The sequence below is a fragment of the Oncorhynchus keta genome, unplaced genomic scaffold (genome assembly GCF_023373465.1).
Source record: "Oncorhynchus keta strain PuntledgeMale-10-30-2019 unplaced genomic scaffold, Oket_V2 Un_contig_8394_pilon_pilon, whole genome shotgun sequence".
Lineage (NCBI taxonomy): Eukaryota > Metazoa > Chordata > Actinopteri > Salmoniformes > Salmonidae > Oncorhynchus > Oncorhynchus keta.
This window is the reverse complement of record NW_026290031.1, coordinates 1296-25000: the sequence shown is the minus strand read 5'-3', so window position 1 is coordinate 25000 and position 23705 is coordinate 1296. Positions and strand designations below refer to the sequence as shown.

At 49.1% G+C, this 23705-nt stretch overlaps 2 protein-coding genes across 2 annotated transcripts in view; both read left to right on the top strand.

Annotated features, from left to right (window-relative positions):
- LOC127926821 (periplakin-like) overlaps nt 1-1241 on the top strand; it is a 32484-nt gene extending 31243 nt beyond the window's left edge. Inside the window, exons 8-9 of the mRNA XM_052512444.1 lie at nt 423-533; nt 1215-1241. Of these exons, the coding sequence (XP_052368404.1) occupies nt 423-479 (57 nt within the window). The 3' untranslated portion in view covers nt 480-533; nt 1215-1241. The remainder of the gene's footprint in view (nt 1-422; nt 534-1214) is intronic.
- An 844-nt stretch (nt 1242-2085) lies between these two features.
- Nucleotides 2086-23444, top strand: LOC127926820 (periplakin-like). Its single transcript, XM_052512443.1, has 9 exons — nt 2086-2135; nt 4423-4569; nt 14470-14621; nt 15791-15894; nt 21574-21731; nt 21959-22137; nt 22476-22614; nt 22872-23175; nt 23278-23444. The coding sequence occupies exons 2-8, from the start codon at nt 4438-4440 to the stop codon at nt 23067-23069; spliced, it is 1062 nt and encodes a 353-aa protein (XP_052368403.1). The 5' UTR covers nt 2086-2135; nt 4423-4437; the 3' UTR covers nt 23070-23175; nt 23278-23444.
- The last annotated feature ends 261 nt before the right edge of the window (nt 23445-23705 follow it).

The following is a 23705-nucleotide window of genomic DNA, read 5'->3' as shown; positions in this document are numbered from 1 at the left end:
CACCTGATCCTACATGTTATCTGACACCTGATCCTGCATGTTATCTGACACCTGATCCTGCATGTTATCTGACACCTGATCCTGCATGTTATCTGACACCTGATCCTACATGTTATCTGACACCTGATCCTGCATGTTATCTGACACCTGATCCTGCATGTTATCTGACACCTGATCCTGCATGTTATCTGACACCTGATCCTGCATGTTATCTGACACCTGATCCTGCATGTTATCTGACACCTGATCCTGCATGTTATCTGACACCTGATCCCTGATCCTGCATGTTATCTGACACCTGATCCTGCATGTTATCTGACACCTGATGTTATCTGACACCTGATCCTGCATGTTACCTGTGTGTGTTATCTGACACCTGACCTAAAAGAGAGACTTGTATCTCTTTTTAAATCTCCCACCAGAACTTCATCAGTAAGTGTCTGAGTCACCTGAGGAGGCCACTGTCACCATCTGAATGATGATGGAGATAAACTCATGTCGCTGCTGACCATCCTGGCAAGAATGTTATTGAGGTGACACACACACACACACACACACACACACACACACACACACACACACTGCACACACACACACCTGACCACACACATCCATCTGACCATCCTGGCAAGAATGTTATTGAGTGTACACAACAGACACTTGTATCTCTTTACACACACACACACACACACACACACACACACACACACACACACACACACATCTCTACTGACCATCCTGGGATGAATGTTATTGAGGTGTACACACACACACACACACACACACACACACACACACACACACACACACACACACACACACACACACACACACACACACACACACACACACACACACACACACACACACACATCTCTACTGACCATCCTATCACACACACACACACACACACACACACACACACACACACACACACACACACACACATCTCCACTGACCATCCTGGGATGAATGTCATTGAGGTACACATCATTTATCCTCTATCATTCTACTATCGGGGCAAATCCTAACTTCCACTTTAGTCAATGTTGACTTAAGTCATGCATTGATGTCAATGGGAGACTACGGTCAAATCAGACTATTTTAGTGGAAGCTAGGATTCACCCCGACTGAGATTAAAATCCTCACAAACGAATGTGAATGAAAAGCAGCAAACAGACAGTGATGTAACGGAACTCGTCTCCACCTGTCAGGCTCATATGGAGGCTGTGCATGCAGACTGGAAGGAGTACCTGAACCTGCTCATCTGTGAGGAGAACCACCTGAAACACATGGACGAATACCACAAGGTGATTAGTATACCCTGACCTGACCTTAACCCTGATACCACCTGAAACGCATGGACGAATACCACAAGGTATTTTAGTATACTGTGACCTGACCGTAACCCTGATACCACCTGAAACACATGGACGAATACCACAAGGTATTTTAGTATACTGTGACCTGACCTTAACCCTGATACCACCTGAAACACATGGACGAATACCACAAGGTGATTAGTGTACTATAACCTGACCTGACCTTAACCCTGATACCACCTGAAACACATGGAGGAATACCACAAGGTGATTAGTATACTATAACCTGACCTGACCTTAACCCTGATACCACCTGAAACACATGGACGAATACCAGAAGGTGATTTAGTATACTGTGACCTGACCTTAACCCTGATACCACCTGAAACGTACAGACCACAACCACAAGGTGAGTCACAGCAACAAGTATTCAGAGAGTATCAGTTGAAGAAATAACCTGAATGTTTGAACCTGATCATTAGATGTGGACAGGCTTGTGTACCAGCATGTGTTGTACAAAGCTGACCTGCTTAACTGAGTTACAGACTTGTCGTGGAGGTAAACAGAGTTGATTTAGGGCAGAACCTGACCTGCCTTAACCCTGTAAATAAACCGTAGCTGCTTTCCAGTGATTTGTTACCTCAGTGTTTTTAACCCTGATCGGGGTCTGTTTTCTCTCCAGTTCCACAAAGAGGCCCGGGACACCCAGGACCTTCTGAAGAGGATGGACAAACCACAAGGTGAGACCAGAAGTATTCAAACCAGAGTTCAAGGACATGTACCAGATGGAGATGCCTCATCAGAGACCTGGACAGTGGGCTTTACAACACAGTGTTTACTAGCAGTGGACTTGCTTTACACTACTGTAGTTTACTAACAGTGGGCTTTACACTACTGTAGTTTACTAACAGTGGGCTTTACACTAGTGTAGTTTACTAACAGTGGGCTTTACACTAGTGTAGTTTACTGAAGAGTGGGCTTTACACTACTGTAGTTTACTAACAGTGGGCTTTACACTACTGTAGTTTTACTAACAGTGGGCTTTACACTACTGTAGTTTACTGAGAGTGGGCTTTACACTACTGTAGTTTACTAGAGTGGGCTTTACACTACTGTAGTTTACTGAGAGTGGGCTTTACACTACTGTAGTTTACTGAGCAGTGGGCTTTACACTACTGTAGTTTACTAACAGTGGGCTTTACACTACTGTAGTTTACTGAGAGTGGGCTTTACAACTACTGTAGTTTACTAACAGTGGGCTTTACACTACTGTAGTTTACTGAGAGTGGGCTTTACAACTACAGTGTTTTACTAGCAGTGGGCTTTACACTACTGTAGTTTACTGAGAGTGGGCTTTACACTACTGTAGTTTACTGAGAGTGGGCTTTACACTACTGTAGTTTACTGAGTGGACTTTACACTACTGTAGTTTACTGAGAGTGGGCTTTACACTACTGTAGTTTACTGAGAGTGGGCTTTACACTACTGTAGTTTACTGAGAGTGGGCTTTACACTACTGTGTTTTACTGAGAGTGGGCTTTACACTACTGTAGTTTACTGAGAGTGGGCTTTACACTACTGTGTTTACTGAGAGTGGGCTTTACACTACTGTAGTTTACTGAGAGTGGGCTTTACACTACTGTAGTTTACTGAGTGGGCTTTACACTACTGTAGTTTACTGAGAGTGGGCTTTACACTACTGTAGTTTACTGAGAGTGGGCTTTACACTACTGTGTTTACTGAGAGTGGGCTTTACACTACTGTAGTTTACTGAGAGTGGGCTTTACACTACTGTAGTTTACTGAGAGTGGGCTTTACACTGACCTGTAGTTTACTGAGAGTGGACTTTACACTACTGTAGTTTACTGAGAGTGGGCTTTACACTACTGTAGTTTACTGAGAGTGGGCTTTACACTACTGTAGTTTACTGAGAGTGGGCTTTACACTACTGTAGTTTACTAGCAGTGGGCTTTACACTACTGTGGTTTACTAACAGTGGGCTTTACACTACTGTAGTTTACTGAGAGTGGGCTTTACACTACTGTAGTTTACTGAGAGTGGACTTTACACTACTGTAGTTTACTAGCAGTGGACTTTACAACTACAGTGTTTTACTGTAGTTTACTGTGGGCTTTACACTACTGTAGTTTACTGAGAGTGGGCTTTACACTACTGTAGTTTACTGAGAGTGGGCTTTACACTACTGTAGTTTACTAGCAGTGGACTTTACAACTACAGTGTTTTACTGTAGTTTACTGAGAATGGGCTTTACACTACTGTAGTTTACTGAGAGTGGGCTTTACACTACTGTAGTTTACTGAGAGTGGGCTTTGTACTACTGTAGTCTACTAACAGTGGGCTTTACACTACTGTAGTTTACTGAGAGTGGGCTTTACACTACTGTAGTTTACTGAGAGTGGGCTTTACACTACTGTAGTTTACTGAGAGTGGGCTTTACACTACTGTAGTTTACTGAGAGTGGGCTTTACACTACTGTAGTTTACTGAGAGTGGGCTTTACACTACTGTAGTTTACTGAGAGTGGGCTTTACACTACTGTAGTTTACTGAGAGTGGGCTTTACACTACTGTAGTTTACTGAGAGTGGGCTTTACACTACTGTAGTTTACTGAGAGTGGGCTTTACACTACTGTAGTTTACTGAGAGTGGGCTTTACACTACTGTAGTTTACTGAGAGTGGGCTTTACTACTACTGTAGTTTACTGAGAGTGGGCTTTACACTACTGTAGTTTACTGAGAGTGGGCTTTACACTACTGTAGTTTACTGAGAGTGGGCTTTACTCTACTGTAGTTTACTGAGAGTGGGCTTTACACTACTGTAGTTTACTGAGAGTGGGCTTTACACTACTGTAGTTTACTACAAGTCTCGGGCAGATCTGTTTCTACTTCAGTCAAACAATGACAAGCTGTTGGATAAAGCAGAGACAATTCTTTGGTCTGTCAGGTCTGTCTGCTTATCAGGCTGGTTTCTAAACTCCTATCTTAATCAAGAACATTTACATTTTGACAAACGTATTAGCCTTAGAACTATAAATCCAAAATGCTCTTTAAAAAAATGTGTGTGTGTTGTGTGTGGTGCAGGACCAGGCGAAGGCCATGGACCACTTTGATGAGCGTGTGAAGGCTCTGGAGAAGCGCAGTCTACAGGTTCTCCCCCTCCAGTTCCGCAGGAACACCCCTCAGAAGCTGCTCCCCGTCGAGGCGCTGTGTGAGTTCGACACTGACGAGGTAAACCTTTACACCTGGACACCTCCACTACTTTACCTCACCCTGTGTGAGACACTGATGTAGTAAACCTTTACACCTGGACACCTCCACTACTTTACCTCACCCTGTGTGAGACACTGATGTAGTAAACCTTTACACCTGGACACCTCCACTACTTTACCTCACCCTGTGTGAGACACTGATGTAGTAAACCTTTACACCTGGACACCTCCACTGGGCTTTACACTACTGTGTTTACACTGAGAGTGGGACACCTTTACTTTACCTCACCCTGTGTTTACACTGATGTAGTGGGCTTTACACCTGGACACCTGTAGTTTACTCACCCTGGGCTTTACACTGATGTAGTTTACTGACACCTGGGCTTTTACCTCACCCTGTGTTTTGACACTGATGTAGTAAACTTTACACCCTACTGTAGTTTACTGAGGGCTTTACACTACTGTAGTTTGATACTTTCCACCCTACTGCCTTGTCCACCCTACAGACAGAGTTTCAGACTGATACCTTGTCCACCCTACTCTAGTTTCAGACTGATACCTTTACCCTACTCTAGTTTCAGACTTTACCCTACTCTAGTTTCAGACTGATACCTTGTCCACTACTGTAGTTTAGACTGATACCTTGTCCACCCCTACTGGGTTTACAGACTGACTGTCCACCCTACTCTAGTTTCAGACTGATACCTTTTTTACACTACTGTAGTTTACTGACTCTAGTGGACTGATACTTTACACTACTGTAGTTTCAGACTGACTTTCACTACTCTAGTTTCAGACTGATCCCTTGTCCACCCTACTTTAGTTTCAGACTGATACCTTGTCCACCCTGTAGTTTCAGACTGATACTTTCCACCTACTCTAGTTTCAGACTGACACCTTTCACTACTGTAGTTTACTGATACCTTGTCCAGTGGTTTCAGACTGATACCTTACACTACTGTACCCTTTACACTACTCTAGTTTCAGACAGAACCTTTCACTACTGTAGTTTCAGACTGACACTTGTCCACTACTCTAGTTTACTGAGATGGGCTTTACACCCTGTAGTTTCAGACTGATACCTTGTCCACCCTACTCTAGTTTCAGACTGATACCTTTACACCCTACTCTAGTTTACAGACTGATACCTTGTCCACTTTACCTTGTCTACTGTAGTTTCAGACTGATACTTGTCCACTGCTGTAGTTTCAGACTGATACCTGGGCTTTACTCTAGTTTCAGACTGTTTGTCCACCCTACTCTAGTTTCAGACTGATACCTTGTCCACCCTACTCTAGTTTCACTGATGGGCTTGTACACCCCACTGTAGTTTCAGACTGATACCTGGTCTTTACAGACTGACTGTAGTTTACTCTAGTTTCAGACTGGGCTTTACACTACTCTAGTTTACTGATAGTTGTCCACCCTGCTCTAGTTTCAGACTGGAACTTTCCACCTACTGTAGTTTCAGACTGACACCTTGTCCACTACTGGTTTCAGACTGATACTTTACACCCTACTGTAGTTTCAGACTGATACTTGTACGCTGCTCTAGTTTCAGACTGATACTTTACACTACTGTAGTTTACTGAGACCTTGTCCACCCTACTCTAGTTTCAGACTGATTTGTACTACTGTAGTTTACTAACAGTGGGCTTTCCACCCTACTGTAGTTTACTGAGAATACCTTTACCATGCTCTAGTTTCAGTTTTGTCTGAGTTTCAGACTGGGCTTTACACCCTTTAGTTTCAGACTGACTTGTCTACTGTAGTTTCACTGATAGTGGGCCACCCTACTCTAGTTTCACTGATACCTTGTCCACCCTACTCTAGTTTACTGAACAGTCCACCCTACTCTAGTTTAGTTTTACTGATACTTGGGCTTGTACACCCTACTCTAGTTTCAGACTGATACCTTGTCTTTACACTACTGTAGTTTAGACTGATACCTTGTCCACCCTACTCTAGTTTCAGACTGATACTTGTGGGCTTTACCCTACTCTAGTTTCAGACTGATACCTTGTCACCCTACTCTAGTTTCACTGAGACCTGGGATCCACCCTACTCTAGTTTCACTGATACCTTGTCCACTACTAGTTTACTGACCTTGTCCACCCTACTCTAGTTTCAGACTGATCCCTGTTTCTACTCTAGTTTCAGACTGATACCTTGTCCAACTCTAGTTTCAGATTGATACCTTGTCCACTACTAATTTCAGACTGACACCTTGTCCACCCTACTCTAGTTTCAGACTGATACCTTGTCCACCCTACTCTAGTTTCAGACTGATACCTTGTCCACCCTGCTCTAGTTTCAGACCGGAACCTTGTCCACCCTACTCTAGTTTCAGACTGACACCTTGTCTTTGGTCACCCTGCTCTAGTTTCAGACTGATACCTTGTCCACCCTCTGCTCTAGTTTCAGACTGATACCTTGTCCACCCTGCTCTTTTCAGACTGATACCTTGTCCACCTACATTTTGACCTTGTCCACCATGCTCTAGTTTCAGACTGATACCTTGAACTATCTAGTTTCAGACTGATACCTTGTCCACCATCTCTAGTTTCAAAACCTTGTCCACCCCTCTAGTTTCAGACTGATACCTTGTCCACCCTACTGTGGTTTCAGACTGACCAGGCCACCCTACTCTAGTTTCAGACTGACCTTGTCCACTACTCTGTTTCAGACTGATACCTTGTCCACCCTACTCTAATTTCAGACTGACACCTTGTCACCCTCTAGTTTCAGACTGATACCTTGTCCACCCTACTCTAGTTTCAGACTGATACCTTGTCCACCCTGCTCTAGTTTCAGACTGGAACCTTGTCCACCCTACTCTAGTTTCAGACTGACACCTTGTCCACCATGCTCTAGTTTCAGACTGATACACCTTGTCCACCCTACTCTAGTTTCAGACTGATACCTTGTCCACCCTGCTCTAGTTTCAGACTGATACCTTGTCCACCTGCTCTAGTTTCAGACTGATACCTTGTCCACCCTGCTCTAGTTTCAGACTGATACCTTGTCCACCCTACTCTAGTTTCAGACTGATACCTTGTCCACCACTCTAGTTTCAGACTGATACCTTGTCCACCCTGCTCTAGTTTCAGACTGATACCTTGTCCACCTACTCTAGTTTCAGACTGATACCTTCTCCACCCTACTCTAGTTTCAGACTGATACCTTGTCCACCCTGCTCTAGTTTCAGACTGATGTTGTCCATACTCTTGTGATACCTTGTCCACCCTACTCTAGTTTCAGACTGATACCTTGTCCACCCTGTCTAGTTTCAGACTGATACCTTGTCCACCCTACTCTAGTTTCAGACTGATACCTTGTCCACCCTACTCTAATTTCAGACTGACACCTTGTCCACCCTGCTCTAGTTTCAGACTGATACCTTGTCCACCCTACTCTAGTTTCAGACTGATACCTTGTCCACCCTACTCTAGTTTCAGACTGATACCTTGTCCACCCTACTCTAGTTTCAGACTGATACCTTGTCCACCCTACTCTAGTTTCAGACTGATACCTTGTCCACCCTACTCTAGTTTCAGACTGATACCTTGTCCACCCTACTCTAGTTTCAGACTGATACCTTGTCCACCCTACTCTAGTTTCAGACTGATACCTTGTCCACCCTACTCTAGTTTCAGACTGATACCTTGTCCACCCTACTCTAGTTTCAGACTGATACCTTGTCCACCCTGCTCTAGTTTCAGACTGATACCTTGTCCACCCTACTCTAGTTTCAGACTGATACCTTGTCCACCCTACTCTAGTTTCAGACTGATACCTTGTCCACCTGCTCTAGTTTCAGACTGATACCTTGTCCACCCTACTCTAGTTTCAGACTGATACCTTGTCCACCTACTCTAGTTTCAGACTGATACCTTGTCCACCCTACTCTAGTTTCAGACTGATACCTTGTCCACCCTGGACTAGTTTCAGACTGATACCTTGTCCACCCTGCTCTAGTTTCAGACTGATACCTTGTCCACCCTACTCTAGTTTCAGACTGACACCTTGTCCACCCTGCTCTAGTTTCAGACTGATACCTTGTCCACCCTACTCTAGTTTCAGACTGATACCTTGTCCACCTGCTCTAGTTTCAGACTGATACCTTGTTTCCACCTTGTCCACCTGCTCTAGTTTCAGACTGATACCTTGTCCACCCTACTCTAGTTTCAGACTGATACCTTGTCCACCCTGTTTCAGACTGATACCTTGTCCACCCTACTCTAGTTTCAGACTGATACCTTGTCCACCCTACTCTAGTTTCAGACTGATACCTTGTCCACCCTGCTCTAGTTTCAGACTGATACCTTGTCCACCCCTGCTCTAGTTTCAGACTGATACCTTGTCCACCCTACTCTAGTTTCAGACTGATACCTTGTCCACCCTACTCTAGTTTCAGACTGATACCTTGTCCACCCTACTCTAGTTTCAGACTGATACCTTGTCCACCCCTACTCTAGTTTCAGACTGATACCTTGTCCACCCTGCTCTAGTTTCAGACTGATACCTTGTCCACCCTACTCTAGTTTCAGACTGATACCTTGTCCACCCTGCTCTAGTTTCAGACTGATACCTTGTCCACCCTGCTCTAGTTTCAGACTGATACCTTGTCCACCCTGCTCTAGTTTCAGACTGATACCTTGTCCACCCTACTCTAGTTTCAGACTGATACCTTGTCCACCCTACTCTAGTTTCAGACTGATACCTTGTCCACCCTGCTCTAGTTTCAGACTGATACCTTGTCCACCCTGCTCTAGTTTCAGACTGATACCTTGTCCACCATGCTCTAGTTTCAGACTGATACCTTGTCTGCTCTAGTTTCAGACTGATACCTTGTCCACCATGCTCTAGTTTCAGACTGATACCTTGTCCACCCTGCTCTAGTTTCAGACTGATACCTTGTCCACCCTGCTCTAGTTTCAGACTGATACCTTGTCCCTCTCTAGTTTCAGACTGATACCTTGTCCACCCTGCTCTAGTTTCAGACTGATACCTTGTCCACCATGCTCTAGTTTCAGACTGATACCTTGTCCACCATGCTCTAGTTTCAGACTGATACCTTGTCCACCCTACTCTAGTTTCAGACTGATCCTTGTCCACCCTGCTCTAGTTTCAGACTGATACCTTGTCCACCTGTCTCTCTGATACCTTGTCCCCCTCTCTCAGACTGATCCTTGTCCACCTCTCTCCAGACTGATACCTTGTCCACCCTACTCTCTTTCAGACTGATACCTTGTCCCCCTACTCTAGTTTCAGACTGATACCTTGTCCACCATGCTCTAGTTTCAGACTGATACCTTGTCCACCTCTCCAGACTCCTTGTCCACTCCTTTCAGACTGATACCTTGTCCACCCTACTCTAATTTCCCCCTTGTCCACCCTCTCTTTCAGACTCCTCCTTCTACCCCTCATCTCTCCTTTTCCCTCTCTTCTTCTCTTCTCTCCTTTCTACCCCGTCTCTCTCCTTCCCCCTCTCTCTCCCTTCTTCCCCTCTCTCTCCTTCTTCCCCTCTCTCTTCCCCTCTCTCCCCGTCTCTCTTCCCCCTCTCTCTCCATCTTCCCGTCTCTCTTCCCCCTCTCTCTCCTCTTCCCCCTCTCTCCATCTTCCCCTCTCTCTCCATCTTCCCCTCTCTCTCCATCTTCCCCCTCTCTCCATCTTCCCCTCTCTCTCCATCTTCCCCTCTCTCTCCCATCTTCCCCCTCTCTCTCCATCTTCCCCCTCTCTCTCCATCTTCCCCCTCTCTCTCCTTCTTCCCCCTCTCTCTCCTTCTTCCCCCTCTCTCTCCTTCTTCCCCTCTCTCTCCTCCCCCCTCTCTCTCCTTCTTCCCCCTCTCTCTCCTTCTTCCCCCTCTCTCTCCTTCTTCCCCCTCTCTCTCCATCTTCCCCCTCTCTCTCCTTCTTCCCCCTCTCTCTCCTTCTTCCCCTCTCTCTCCTTCTTCCCCTCTCTCTCCTCTTCTTCCCCCTCTCTCTTCTTCCCCCTCTCTCTCCATCTTCCCCCTCTCTCTCCATCTTCCCCCTCTCTCTCCATCTTCCCCCTCTCTCCATCTTCCCCCTCTCTCCCATCTTCCCCTTCTCTCCTCTTCCCCCTCTCTCTCTCTCCTTCTTCCCCCTCTCTCTCCTTCTTCCCCCTCTCTCTCCTTCTTCCCCCTCTCTCTCCTTCTTCCCCTCTCTCCTTCTTCCCCCTCTCTCTCCCTTCTTCCCCCTCTCTCTCCTTCTTCCCCCTCTCTCTCCATCTTCCCCCTCTCTCTCCATCTTCCCCTTCTCTCTCTTTCTTCCCCCTCTCTCTCCTTCTTCCCCTCTCTCTCCTTCTTTCCCTCTCTCCTTCTTCCCCTCTCTCTCCATCTTCCCCCTCTCTCTCTCCCCCTCCTTCCCCCTCTCTCTCTCCTTCTCCCCTCTCTCCTTCTTCCCCCTCTCTCTTCCTTCTCTTCTATCCCTCCTGCTTCCCCTCTCTCTCCTTCTTCCCCTCTCTTCCTTCTTCCTTCCCTCTCTATCCCCTCATCTTTCCCCCTCTCTCTCCTTCTTCCCCCTCTCTCCTTCTTCCCCTTCTTCTCTCTCCTCATCTTCCCCCTCTCTCCATCTTCCCCTCTCTCCTTCTTCCCCTCTTTCCCCCACTGCTTTACCCCCCTGTCTCTCTCTCCTTTTCTCCAGTCATTCTCTAATCTCTATGTGCGGTGTGTTTTTCTGTTATCATGACTAAGCACGATCTGACTGCACCACATCTTCTCCTCTCTCCTCTGATTCCTCCTCCTCTCATCCTCCTTCACTCTCACTCCTTTCATTCTAGTCCCCTGAATGCGGTGTTGTGTTGTAATGTATTTAAAGCCTTTAAGAGGCCTGTGCTCTCTGCATCTTATTTAAGCCTTCAGGGGATCAGCCACAGGCTGGGGGGGTTTAGGAGTGGATTTGGAGAGCTGGAGAGGAGGGGTGTGTGTGTGGAGCAGTCGAGAGAGCTCTTAAGATTTAGGAACAGGATCAAACGATGAGGGGAAACACAGTGTTGCGTTATGATTTATTCCCCCATATGACTGGTGAAAACAGTGAACTGTAATTTACTAACTAGGGCTTAGTGGTTCCCTGGTCAGGACGTGTGGTCAGGTCGTGTGGTCAGGTCGTGTGGTCAGGACGTGTGGTCAGGTGTGGTCAGGTCAGGTCGTGTGGTCAGGTCGTGTGGTCAGGTCGTGTGGTCAGGTCGTGTGGTCAGGACGTGTGGTCAGGTCGTGTGGTCAGGTCGTGTGGTCAGGTCGTGTGGTCAGGACGTGTGGTCAGGTCGTGTGGTCAGGTCGTGTGGTCAGGTCGTGTGGTCAGGTCGTGTGGTCAGGTCCAGGTAGTGTGGTCAGGTCGTGGGTCAGGTGTGTGGTCAGGTAGTGTGGTCAGGTCGTGGGTCAGGTAGTGTGGTCAGGTAGTGTGGTCAGGTCGTGTGGTCAGGTCGTGTGGTCAGGTCGTGTGGTCAGGTCTGTGGTCAGGTGTGTGGTCAGGTAGTGTGGTCAGGTAGGCGTGGTCAGGTAGTGTGGTCAGGTAGTGTGGTCAGGTCGTGTGGTCAGGTCGTGGGTCAGGTCGTGTGTGGTCAGGTCATGTGGTCAGGTGTGTGGTCAGGTGGTCGGCGTGGGTCAGGAGTGTGGTCAGGTCGTGTGGTCAGGTAGTGTGGTCAGGTCGTGTGGTCAGGTCGTGTGGTCAGGTAGTGTGGTCAGGTCGTGTGGTCAGGTCGGCGTGGTCAGGAGGTGTGGTCAGGTAGTGTGGTCAGGTCGTGTGGTCAGGTAGTGTGGTCAGGTAGTGTGGTCAGGTAGTGTGGTCAGTGGTCAGGTCATGTGGTCAGGTCGTGTGGTCAGGTCATGTGGTCAGGTCAGTGTGGTCAGGTAGGCGTGGTCAGGTGTGTGGTCAGGTCATGTGGTCAGGTCGTGTGGTCAGGAGGCGTGGTCAGGACGTGGTCAGGTCGTGTGGTCAGGTAGTGTGGTCAGGTCGTGTGGTCAGGTAGTGTGGTCAGGTAGGTGTGGTCAGGTGTGTGGTCAGGTAGTGTGGTCAGGTCAGGTGTGGTCAGGTCAGGTGTGGTCAGGTCATGTGGTCAGGTCGTGTGGTCAGGTCGTGTGGTCAGGTAGTGTGGTCAGGTAGTGTGGTCAGGTAGTGTGGTCAGGTAGTGTGGTCAGGAGGCGTGGTCAGGTCAGGTCAGGTCGTGTGGTCAGGTCGTGTGGTCAGGTGTGTGGTAGTGTGGTCAGGTCGTGTGGTCAGGTAGTGTGGTCAGGTAGTGTGGTCAGGAGGCGTGGTGGTCATGTCGTGGGTCAGGAGGGTCAGGTGGTCAGGAGGCGTGGTCAGGAGGCGTGGTCAGGAGGTGTGGTCAGGTAGTGTGGTCAGGTAGTGTGGTCAGGTAGTGTGGTCAGGAGGCGTGGTCAGGTAGTGTGGTCAGGTAGTGTGGTCGTGGTCAGGAGGCGTGGTCAGGTGGTCATGTGGTCAGGTCGTGTGGTCAGGTCGTGTGGTCAGGTGTGGTGGTCAGGTCAGGAGTGTGGTCAGGAACGTGTGGTCAGGTCAGTGTGGTCAGGTGTGTGGTCAGGTCGTGTGGTCAGGTCGTGTGGTCAGGTCGTGTGGTCAGGTAGTGTGGTCAGGTCGTGTGGTCAGGTAGTGTGGTCTCTGTGTCAGGTCGTGTGGTCAGGTAGTGTGGTCAGGTAGTGTGGTCAGGTCAGGTAGTGTGGTCAGGTCGTGTGGTCAGGTAGTGTGGTCAGGTCGTGTGGTCAGGTAGGCGTGGTCAGGTAGTGTGGTCAGGTCATGTGGTCAGGTAGTGTGGTCAGGAGTGTGGTCAGGTCATGTGGGTCAGGTAGTGTGGTCAGGTCGTGGTCAGGAGGCGTGGTCAGGAGGTGGTCAGGTGGTCAGGTAGTGTGGTCAGGAGGCGTGGTCAGGTAGTGTGGTCAGGTAGTGTGGTCAGGTAGTGTGGTCAGGTAGTGTGGTCAGGTAGTGTGGTCAGGTCATGTGGTCAGGTAGTGTGGTGGTCAGGTAGTGTGGTCAGGTAGTGTGGTCAGGTGGTCAGGTGGTCAGGTCTGTGGTCAGGTAGTGTGGTCAGGTAGTGTGGTCAGGTCATGTGGTGTGGTCAGGTAGTGTGGTCAGGTGGTGTGGTCAGGGGGAGAGTGTGGAGGTCGTGGTCAGGTAGTGTGGTCAGGTAGTGTGGTCAGGTAGTGTGGTCAGGTCGTGTGGTCAGGTAGTGTGGTCAGGTGTGTGGTCAGTGTGTGGTCAGGTAGTGTGGTCAGGTGTGTGGTCAGGATGGGTGGTCAGGGTGTGGTCAGGTGTGTGGTCAGGTGTGTGTCAGGTAGTGTGGTCAGGTAGTGTGGTCAGGTAGTGTGGTCAGGTAGTGTGGTCAGGTAGTGTGGTCAGGTAGTGTGGTCAGGAGGCGTGGTCAGGGGTGGTCAGGAGGCGTGGTCAGGAGGCGTGGTCAGGAGTGTGGTCAGGTAGTGTGGTCAGGACGTGTGGTCAGGTAGTGTGGTCAGGTGTGTGGTCAGGAGGCGTGGTCAGGAGTGTGGTCAGGAGGCGTGGTCAGGAGTGTGGTCAGGTGTGTGGTCAGTGGTGGTCAGGAGGCGTGGTCAGTGTGTGGTCAGGTGTGTGGTCAGGTGGGGCGTGGTCAGGAGGCGTGGTCAGGAGGCGTGGTCAGGAGGCGTGGTCAGTGGTCAGGAGGCGTGGTCAGGTCGTGTGGTCAGGTAGTGTGGTCAGGTGGTGTGGTCAGGAGGCGTGGTCAGGAGGCGTGGTCAGGAGGCGTGGTCAGGAGGCGTGGTCAGGAGGCGTGGTCAGGAGGCGTGGTCAGGTCATGTGGTCAGGAAAAGCCTTATCCAAAGTGGTTCAGTGAGTGAACCTCTATTTGTGTTCTGGTTCTTCCATAACAGATCAGTGAGTGAAACTCTGTGTAATGTTGTGGTTGTCCATCCCAGGGTCAGATCCTGCGTGGAGAGAGGTACACCCTCCTGAGTAACAAGGGGCCCAAGTGGGAGGTGAAGGACGCGGCCGGGCGTAAACTGACGGCTCCGGGGGCCTGCTTCATGGTCCCCCCCACAGACCCAGAGTCTGTCGCCGTCTCCAACAGGTAAGTCTGTTTGTTATGGAGTGGAGAGGTGTGTGTGTGTGTGTTTGTTATGGAGTGGAGAGGTGTGTGTGTGTGTGTGTTTGTTATGGAGTGGAGAGGTGTGTGTGTGTGTTATGGGGTGGTGGAGAGGTGTGTGTGTGTGTGTGTGTGTGGTGTGTGTGTGTGTGTGTGTGTGTGTGTGTGTGTGTGTGTGTGTGTGTGTGTGTGTGTGTGTGTGTGTGTGTGTGTGTGTGTGTGTGTGTTATGGGGGTAGGGTGGAGAGGTGTGTGTGTGTGTGTGTTATGGGGGTAGGGTGGAGAGGTGTGTGTGTGTTTGTTATGGGGGTAGGGTGGAGAGGTGTGTGTGTGTGTGTGTTTGTTACGGGGGTAGGGTGGAGAGGTGTGTGTGTGTGTGTGTGTGTTATGGGGTTAGGGTGGAGGGTGTGTGTGTGTGTGTGTGTGTGTGTGTGTGTGTGTGTGTGTGTGTGTGTGTGTGTGTGTGTGTGTGTGTGTGTGTGTGTGTGTGTGTGTTTGTTACAGGGGTAAGGTGGAGAGGTGTGTGTGTGTGTTATGGGGTTAAGGTGGAGAGGTGTGTGTGTTATGGGGTGCATGTGTCTGTCTACTGTGTGCCTGTGATTGTGTAATGGTGTACTTGTACACTGTGTAACAGGGTCTGTTGTTTCCCGAGACGGTGTACTTGTACACTGTGTAACAGGGTCTGTTGTTTCCCGTGACGGTGTACTTGTACACTGTGTAACAGGGTCTGTTTCCCGAGACGGTTTCACTGTGAACAGGTCTGTTGTTTCCCGACTGTGTACACTGTGTAACAGGGTCTGTTTCCCGAGACGGTGTACTTGTACACTGTGTAACGGGTCTGTTGTTTCCCGAGACGGTGTACTTGTACACTGTGTAACAGGGTCTGTTTCCCGAGACGGTGTACTTGTACACTGTGTAACGGGGTCTGTTGTTTCCCGGGACGGTGTACTTGTACACTGTTTAACGGGGTCTGTTTCCCGAGACGGTGTACTTGTACACTGTTTAACGGGGTCTGTTTCCCGAGACGGTGTACTTGTACACTGTGTAACAGGGTCTGTTTCCCGAGACGGTGTACTTGTACACTGTGTAACAGGGTCTGTTTCCCGAGACGGTGTACTTGTACACTGTGTAACGGGGTCTGTTGTGTGTTTCCAGTCTGGCCGGCCAGCAGAAGGGTATTAAGATGAAGGTGTCTGGCAGTAAGACCACCCTGGTCAAACGCCTGGAGGAACTGAAGAAAGACGGCTCTGCTGGCTCTGGTAGGTACTGTCATGGTATGTCATGTTATGTCATGTTATGTCATGTCATGTTATGTCATGGCATGTCGTGTCATGGTATGTCATGTCATGTTATGTCATGTCATGGCATGTCGTGTCATGGTATGTCATGTCATGTCGTGTCATGGTATGTCATGTCATGGTATGTTATGTCATGGTATGTCATGTTATGTCATGGTATGTCATGGTATGTCGTGTTATGTTATGTCATGGTATGTCATGTTATGTCATGTTATGTCAGGGTATGTTATGTCATGGTATGTTATGTCATGGTATGTTATGTCATGGTATGTCATGTCATGGTATGTCATGTTATGTCATGGTATGTCATGTTATGTCATGGTATGTCATGTTATGTCATGGTATGTCATGTCATGGTATGTTATGTCATGGTATGTTATGTCATGGTATGTCATGGTATGTCGTGTTATGTCATGGTATGTTATGTCATGGTATGTCATGTTATGTCATGTCATGTTATGTCATGGTCTGTCATGTCATGTCGTGTCATGGTATGTCATGTCATGGTATGTTATGTCATGGTATGTCATGGTATGTCATGGTATGTCGTGTTATGTCATGGTATGTTATGTCATGGTATGTTATGTCATGGTATGTCATGGTTATGTCATGGTATGTTATGTCATGGTATGTTATGTCATGTCATGGTATGTTATGTCATGTTATGTCATGGTATGTCATGTTATGTCATGCTATGTTATGTCATGTTATGTTATGTCATGTTATGTTATGTCATGTTATGTCATGTTATGTCATGTATGTCATGTTATGTCATGTTATGTTATGTCATGGTATGTCATGTTATGTCGTGTCATGTTATGTCATGTTATGTCATGTTATGTCATGGTATGTCATGGTATGTCATGGTATGTCATGTTATGTTATGTCATGGTATGTCATGTTATGTCATGTTATGTCAGGGTATGTTATGTCATGGTATGTCATGGTATGTCAGGGTATGTCAGGGTATGTCGTGTTATGTTATGTCATGGTATGTCATGTTATGTCATGTTATGTCAGGGTATGTTATGTCATGTTATGTCATGTTATGTCAGGGTATGTTATGTCATGGTATGTCATGGTATGTCGTGTTATGTTATGTCATGGTATGTCATGTTATGTCATGTTATGTCAGGGTATGTTATGTCATGTTATGTCATGTTATGTCAGGGTATGTTATGTCATGGTATGTCATGGTATGTCAGGGTATGTTATGTCAGGGTATGTCAGGGTATGTTATGTCATGTCATGGTATGGTATGTTATGTCATGGTATGTCATGGTATGTCATGGTATGTTATGTTATGGTATGTTATGTCATGTTATGTCCCTGTCTCAATCTCTGAATGCTCGGCTAATAAAAGCTAACTGACGTTTAACTTCTGAAGTGCTACCCTCTAAAACAGGCGTCTCCAGACCTGTTGCTACCCTCTATAACAGGCGTATCCAGACCTGTTGCTATCCTCTATAACAGGCGTCTCCAGACCTGTTGCTACCCTCTATAACAGGCGTCTCCAGACCTGTTGCTACCCTCTATAACAGGCGTCTCCAGACCTGTTGCTACCCTCTATAACAGGCGTCTCCAGACCTGTTGCTACCCTCTATAACAGGCGTCTCCAGACTGTTTCCCTCATGATAACAGGCGTATCCAGACCTGTCTTGAAGAACCATCTGCCTTAATCCTCTATAACAGGCGTCTCCAGACCTGTTGCTACCCTCTATAACAGAAAGCGTCTCCAGACCTGTTGCTACCCTCTATAACAGGCATCTCAGACCTGTTCCTATCCTCTATAACCAGAAAGAGGACTGTCTCCAGAGCCTGGTTTCTCTACCCGGCACAACCAGAAAGAGGACTGGTCCCAGACCTGTTCCACCCGCACAACCAGAACAGAGGACTGGTCCACCCCTCAGAGCCTGGTTCTTACCCTCTAGAAAGAGGACTGGTCCATGAGCCTGTTCCTTTAAACCAGAAAGAAACTGGTCTTGAAGAACCAGAAAGAGGACTGGTCCCCCTAGAGCCTGGTTTATTTTACCCGGCACAACCAGAAAGAGGACTGGTCCATGAGCCTGGTTCCTCTCTACCCTCTTGAAAGAGGACTGGTCCACCCCTCAGAGCCTGGTTCCTCTCCACCCGGCACAACCAGAAAGAGCTGGTCCACCCCTCAGAGCCTGGTTCCTCTCTACCCGGCACAACCAGAAAGAGGACTGGTCCACCCTCAGAGCCTGGTTCCTCTCCACCCGGCACAACCAGAAAGAGGACTGGTCCACCCCTCAGAGCCTGGTTCCTCTCTACCCGGCACAACCAGAAAGAGGACTGGTCCACCCCTCAGAGCCTGGTTCCTCTCTACCCGGCACAACCAGAAAGAGGACTGGTCCACCCCTCAGAGCCTGGTTCCTCTCTACCCGGCACAACCAGAAAGAGGACTGGTCCACCCCTCAGAGCCTGGTTCCTCTCTACCCGGCACAACCAGAAAGAGGACTGGACCCCTGGCCTCCACCACAACCAGAAAGAGGACTGGTCCACCCTCAGAGCCTGGTTCCTCTCTACCCGGCACAACCAGAAAGAGGACTGGTCCACCCCTCAGAGCCTGGTTCCTCTCTACCCGGCACAACCAGAAAGAGGACTGGTCCACCCCTCAGAGCCTGGTTCCTCTCTACCCGGCACAACCAGAAAGAGGACTGGTCCACCCCTCAGAGCCTGGTTCCTCTCTACCCGGCACAACCAGAAAGAGGACTGGTCCACCCCTCAGAGCCTGGTTCCTCTCTACCCGGCACAACCAGAAAGAGGACTGGTCCACCCCTCAGAGCCTGGTTCCTCTCTACCCGGCACAACCAGAAAGAGGACTGGTCCACCCCTCAGAGCCTGGTTCCTCTCTACCCGGCACAACCAGAAAGAGGACTGGTCCACCCCTCAGAGCCTGGTTCCTCTCTACCCGGCACAACCAGAAAGAGGACTGGTCCACCCCTCAGAGCCTGGTTCCTCTCTAGGCACAACCAGAAAGAGGACTGGTCCACCCCTCAGAGCCTGGTTCCTCTCTACCCGGCACAACCAGAAAGAGGACTGGTCCACCCCTCAGAGCCTGGTTCCTCTCTACCCGGCACAACCAGAAAGAGGACTGGTCCACCCCTCAGAGCCTGGTTCCTCTCTACCCGGCACAACCAGAAAGAGGACTGGTCCACCCCTCAGAGCCTGGTTCCTCTCTACCCGGCACAACCAGAAAGAGGACTGGTCCACCCCTCAGAGCCTGGTTCCTCTCTACCCGGCACAACCAGAAAGAGGACTGGTCCACCCCTCAGAGCCTGGTTCCTCTCTACCCGGCACAACCAGAAAGAGGACTTCAGAGCCTGGTTCCTCTCTACCCGGCACAACCAGAAAGAGGACTGGTCCACCCCTCAGAGCCTGGTTCCTCTCTACCCGGCACAACCAGAAAGAGGACTGGTCCACCCCTCAGAGCCTGGTTCCTCTCTACCCGGCACAACCAGAAAGAGGACTGGTCCACCCCTCAGAGCCTGGTTCCTCTCTACCCGGCACAACCAGAAAGAGGACTGGTCCACCCCTCAGAGCCTGGTTCCTCTCTACCCGGCACAACCAGAAAGAGGACTGGTCCACCCCTCAGAGCCTGGTTCCTCTCTACCCGGCACAACCAGAAAGAGGACTGGTCCACCCTCAGAGCCTGGTTCCTCTCTACCCGGCACAACCAGAAAGAGGACTGGTCCACCCCTCAGAGCCTGGTTCCTCTCTACCCGGCACAACCAGAAAGAGGACTGGTCCACCCCTCAGAGCCTGGTTCCTCTCTACCCGGCACAACCAGAAAGAGGACTGGTCCACCCCTCAGAGCCTGGTTCCTCTCTACCCGGCACAACCAGAAAGAGGACTGGTCCACCCCTCAGAGCCTGGTTCCTCTCTACCCGGCACAACCAGAAAGAGGACTGGTCCACCCTCAGAGCCTGGTTCCTCTCTACCCACCCTCAGAGCCTGGTTCCTCTCTACCACAACCAGAAAGAGGACTGGTCCACCCCTCAGAGCCTGGTTCCTCTCTACCCGGCACAACCAGAAAGAGGACTGGTCCACCCCTCAGAGCCTGGTTCCTCTCTACCCGGCACAACCAGAAAGAGGACTGGTCCACCCCTCAGAGCCTGGTTCCTCTCTACCCGGCACAACCAGAAAGAGGACTGGTCCACCCCTCAGAGCCTGGTTCCTCTCTACCCGGCACAACCAGAAAGAGGACTGGTCCACCCCTCAGAGCCTGGTTCCTCTCTACCCGGCACAACCAGAAAGAGGACTGGTCCACCCTCAGAACCCGGCACAACCAGAAAGGGACTGGTCCACCCCTCAGAGCCTGGTTCCTCTCTACCCGGCACAACCAGAAAGAGGACTGGTCCACCCCTCAGAGCCTGGTTCCTCTCTACCCGGCACAACCAGAAAGAGGACTGGTCCACCCCTCAGAGCCTGGTTCCTCTCTACCCGGCACAACCAGAAAGAGGACTGGTCCACCCCTCAGAGCCTGGTTCCTCTCTACCCGGCACAACCAGAAAGAGGACTGGTCCACCCCTCAGAGCCTGGTTCCTCTCTACCCGGCACAACCAGAAAGAGGACTGGTCCACCCCTCAGAGCCTGGTTCCTCTCTACCCGGCACAACCAGAAAGAGGACTGGTCCACCCCTCAGAGCCTGGTTCCTCTCTACCCGGCACAACCAGAAAGAGGACTGGTCCACCCCTCAGAGCCTGGTTCCTCTCTACCCGGCACAACCAGAAAGAGGACTGGTCCACCCCTCAGAGCCTGGTTCCTCTCTACCCAGTACAACCAGAAAGAGGACTGGTCCACCCCTCAGAGCCTGGTTCCTCTCTACCCGGCACAACCAGAAAGAGGACTGGTCCACCCCTCAGAGCCTGGTTCCTCTCTACCCGGCACAACCAGAAAGAGGACTGGTCCACCCCTCAGAGCCTGGTTCCTCTCTACCCGGCACAACCAGAAAGAGGACTGGTCCACCCCTCAGAGCCTGGTTCCTCTCTAGGTTTCTTCCTAGGTTCCTACCCTTTCTAGGACGTTGTTCCTAGCCACCGTGCTTCCACAGCTACAGAGTTTTTGTATAAGGACTTTGTGACACCTGCTGGTGTAAAAAGCACTTTATAAATAAATGTGATTGATTGGTTTCCATGTCATGTGACTACTGGAGTTAATCACTAGAGCTGCAGCTTGTCATGATTTGTAGGCCAGTGTGATTGTCTGATTTGTGAATGTGATGTTATGAGTGTCTGGTTCTATAGTGTGTGTGTGTGTGTGTGTGTGTGTGTGTGTGTGTGTGTGTGTGTGTGTGTGTGTGTGTGTGTGTGTGTGTGTGTGTGTGTGTGTGTGTGTGTGTGTGTGTGTGTGTGTGTGTGTGTGTGTGTGTGTGTGTGTGTGTGTGTGTGTGTGTGTGTGTGTGTGTGTAGTTGTATCTGATTACGTGTATGTTATTTTGGTGTGTGATTTGATTGTGTAGGGATGTTGTGATTATTGAGTCTGGTTGTATATGATTTGTTGTGTGTTATCTTGGTGTGTGATTGATTGTGTATTGATGTTGTGATTATTGAGTCTGGTTGTATATGATTTGTTGTTGTTGTGTTATCTTGGTGTGTGATTGACTGATGACTATTATAGACAAGGAGGAGCAGCAGTGTCGCCAGCTGATGGCCGGTCTGGACAAGGTGACCAGTGACCTGGACAAACAGGAGAAGGCCATCTACTCTCGAGTACGTCCCCCTCTGGAGCAGACCAGGCCTCTGCAGGACAGCGCTGACCGGCTGCAGGACGTCAAGGTAGTTCCTGCACAGAGGGTGTAGAGCGGTAGAGATGCTTTTCCTCCTCCTACTCTTCTCCTGTCCTCCTATTTAGACTAGAGTCCAGTTTTCAAACCCATTTAATCCTACCAAAGAAAGTCTTGAGAGAGTTGTTTTATGCTTATCGAGGAAGTACTTTTAGTTAGTTCCAGGAAGTGTACACTTTTTAATTTTTTTTTAATGCTTATCCCATATTCTTCCATCAGGACATTGCGGCCGTGGTTCGTAAGATCGAGCCGGAGAAGTCGTCCAAGGTGAGGGAGGCTGAGACGTTCCTGACCTCTAACCCTAAATGTGCCAGCGCCCCTCAGCTGAACGGCAAGGTGAACGAGGCCAGCAACAAATACGACAAGATCAACCTGCTGCTCAAGTGCTCCGAGGACAAGTGAGTAGCTTTCTGTACTTGCTAGTAGAGATGGTAGTAGTTAGACAAAACTCAGGACCAGGGTGGCAGCGTAGCCTAGTTCAAATCCCTGAGCTGACATGGTACAAATCTGTCATTCTGCCCATGAACAGGCAGTTAACCCACTGTTCCTAGGCCATCATTGGAGATAAGAATTTGTTCTTAACTGATTTGCCTAGTTAAATAAAGGTTCAAAATAAATAAAAAATGACAGTTTTACTAGGATGACTAACCTGGAGGCCACTATGACACTATTTAAACACGTTTTAAATGTCATTTTATTCTAATGTAATTTAATCATATCATGTGTTTGTTTACAGGCTTCAGAATTCCAACCGCCTGGAGAACTCCCTTCAAAACGGGAAATCTTTATTGTCCAGCTACGAGAACAAGCTGGCCAGGGAGGAAGTGGCCCCAGCAGACATCTCATCTCTGGAGAAGACACAGCGTCAACTGGCTGTAAGATGGCTGCCCTCTGATCGCTCGTTTATTCTCAACAGGATTCATGTTTAGATCCAAATGGATCTTCTCCACAAAGGAAATGTTTTGTATCAGTACAGATACCAAAGACAGAAGCATATTTACTAATGACATACAGTATAAATAAATGTATGATGAGCTGGAAGATCTGAGCTACACACTCATATCTCAACTTTGTCATGGTTGGGGAAGAACTTCACCCAAACACATTCAACCTCCACTTCCTCTCCCGACAGGATATTGCATCAGAGCTGAAGACCAAGAGGTCCGCGGTGACGGAGACGGAGGCTAACCTGCGTGTGGCCAAAGGCAGCTGTGACACCATGGCAACCAAGCTGCAGGAGCACTGCCCCGACATCGAGAGGCAGGAGGGAGAGGTCCGGAGACTTAACAAACGCTACGACAACCTCAACAGGCAGATCGACACCAGGTAAACGGAGACTTAACAAACGCTACGACAACCTCAACAGGCAGATCGACACCAGGTAAACGGAGACTTAACAAACGCTACGACAACCTCAACAGGCAGATCGACACCAGGTAAACAGGACTTAGAAACGCTACGACAACCTCAACAGGCAGATCGACACCAGGTAAACGAGACTTAACAAACGCTTGCCTCAACAGGCAGATCGACACCAGGTAAACGGAGACTTAACAAACGCTACGACAACCTCAACAGGCAGATCGACACCAGGTAAACGGAGACTTAACAAACGCTACGACAACCTCAACAGGCAGATCGACACCAGGTAAACGGAGACTTAACAAACGCTACGACAACCTCAACAGGCAGATCGACACCAGGTAAACGGTGCAGTGCTCAACAGGCAGATGACAAGGTAAACGGAGACAACAAACGCTGCTCAACAGGCAGATCGACACCAGGTAAACGGAGACAGTGCAGATCCAACAAACGTGACAACCTCAACAGGCAGATCGACACCAGGTAAAGTGACAGAACTGTGACTTCAAATGAATGATCAAATCAAATGTTATTGGTTGCTAACATTGTTGCTATTGGTTGTTATTGGTTGCTATTGGTTGCTATTGGTTGCTACTGGATGTAA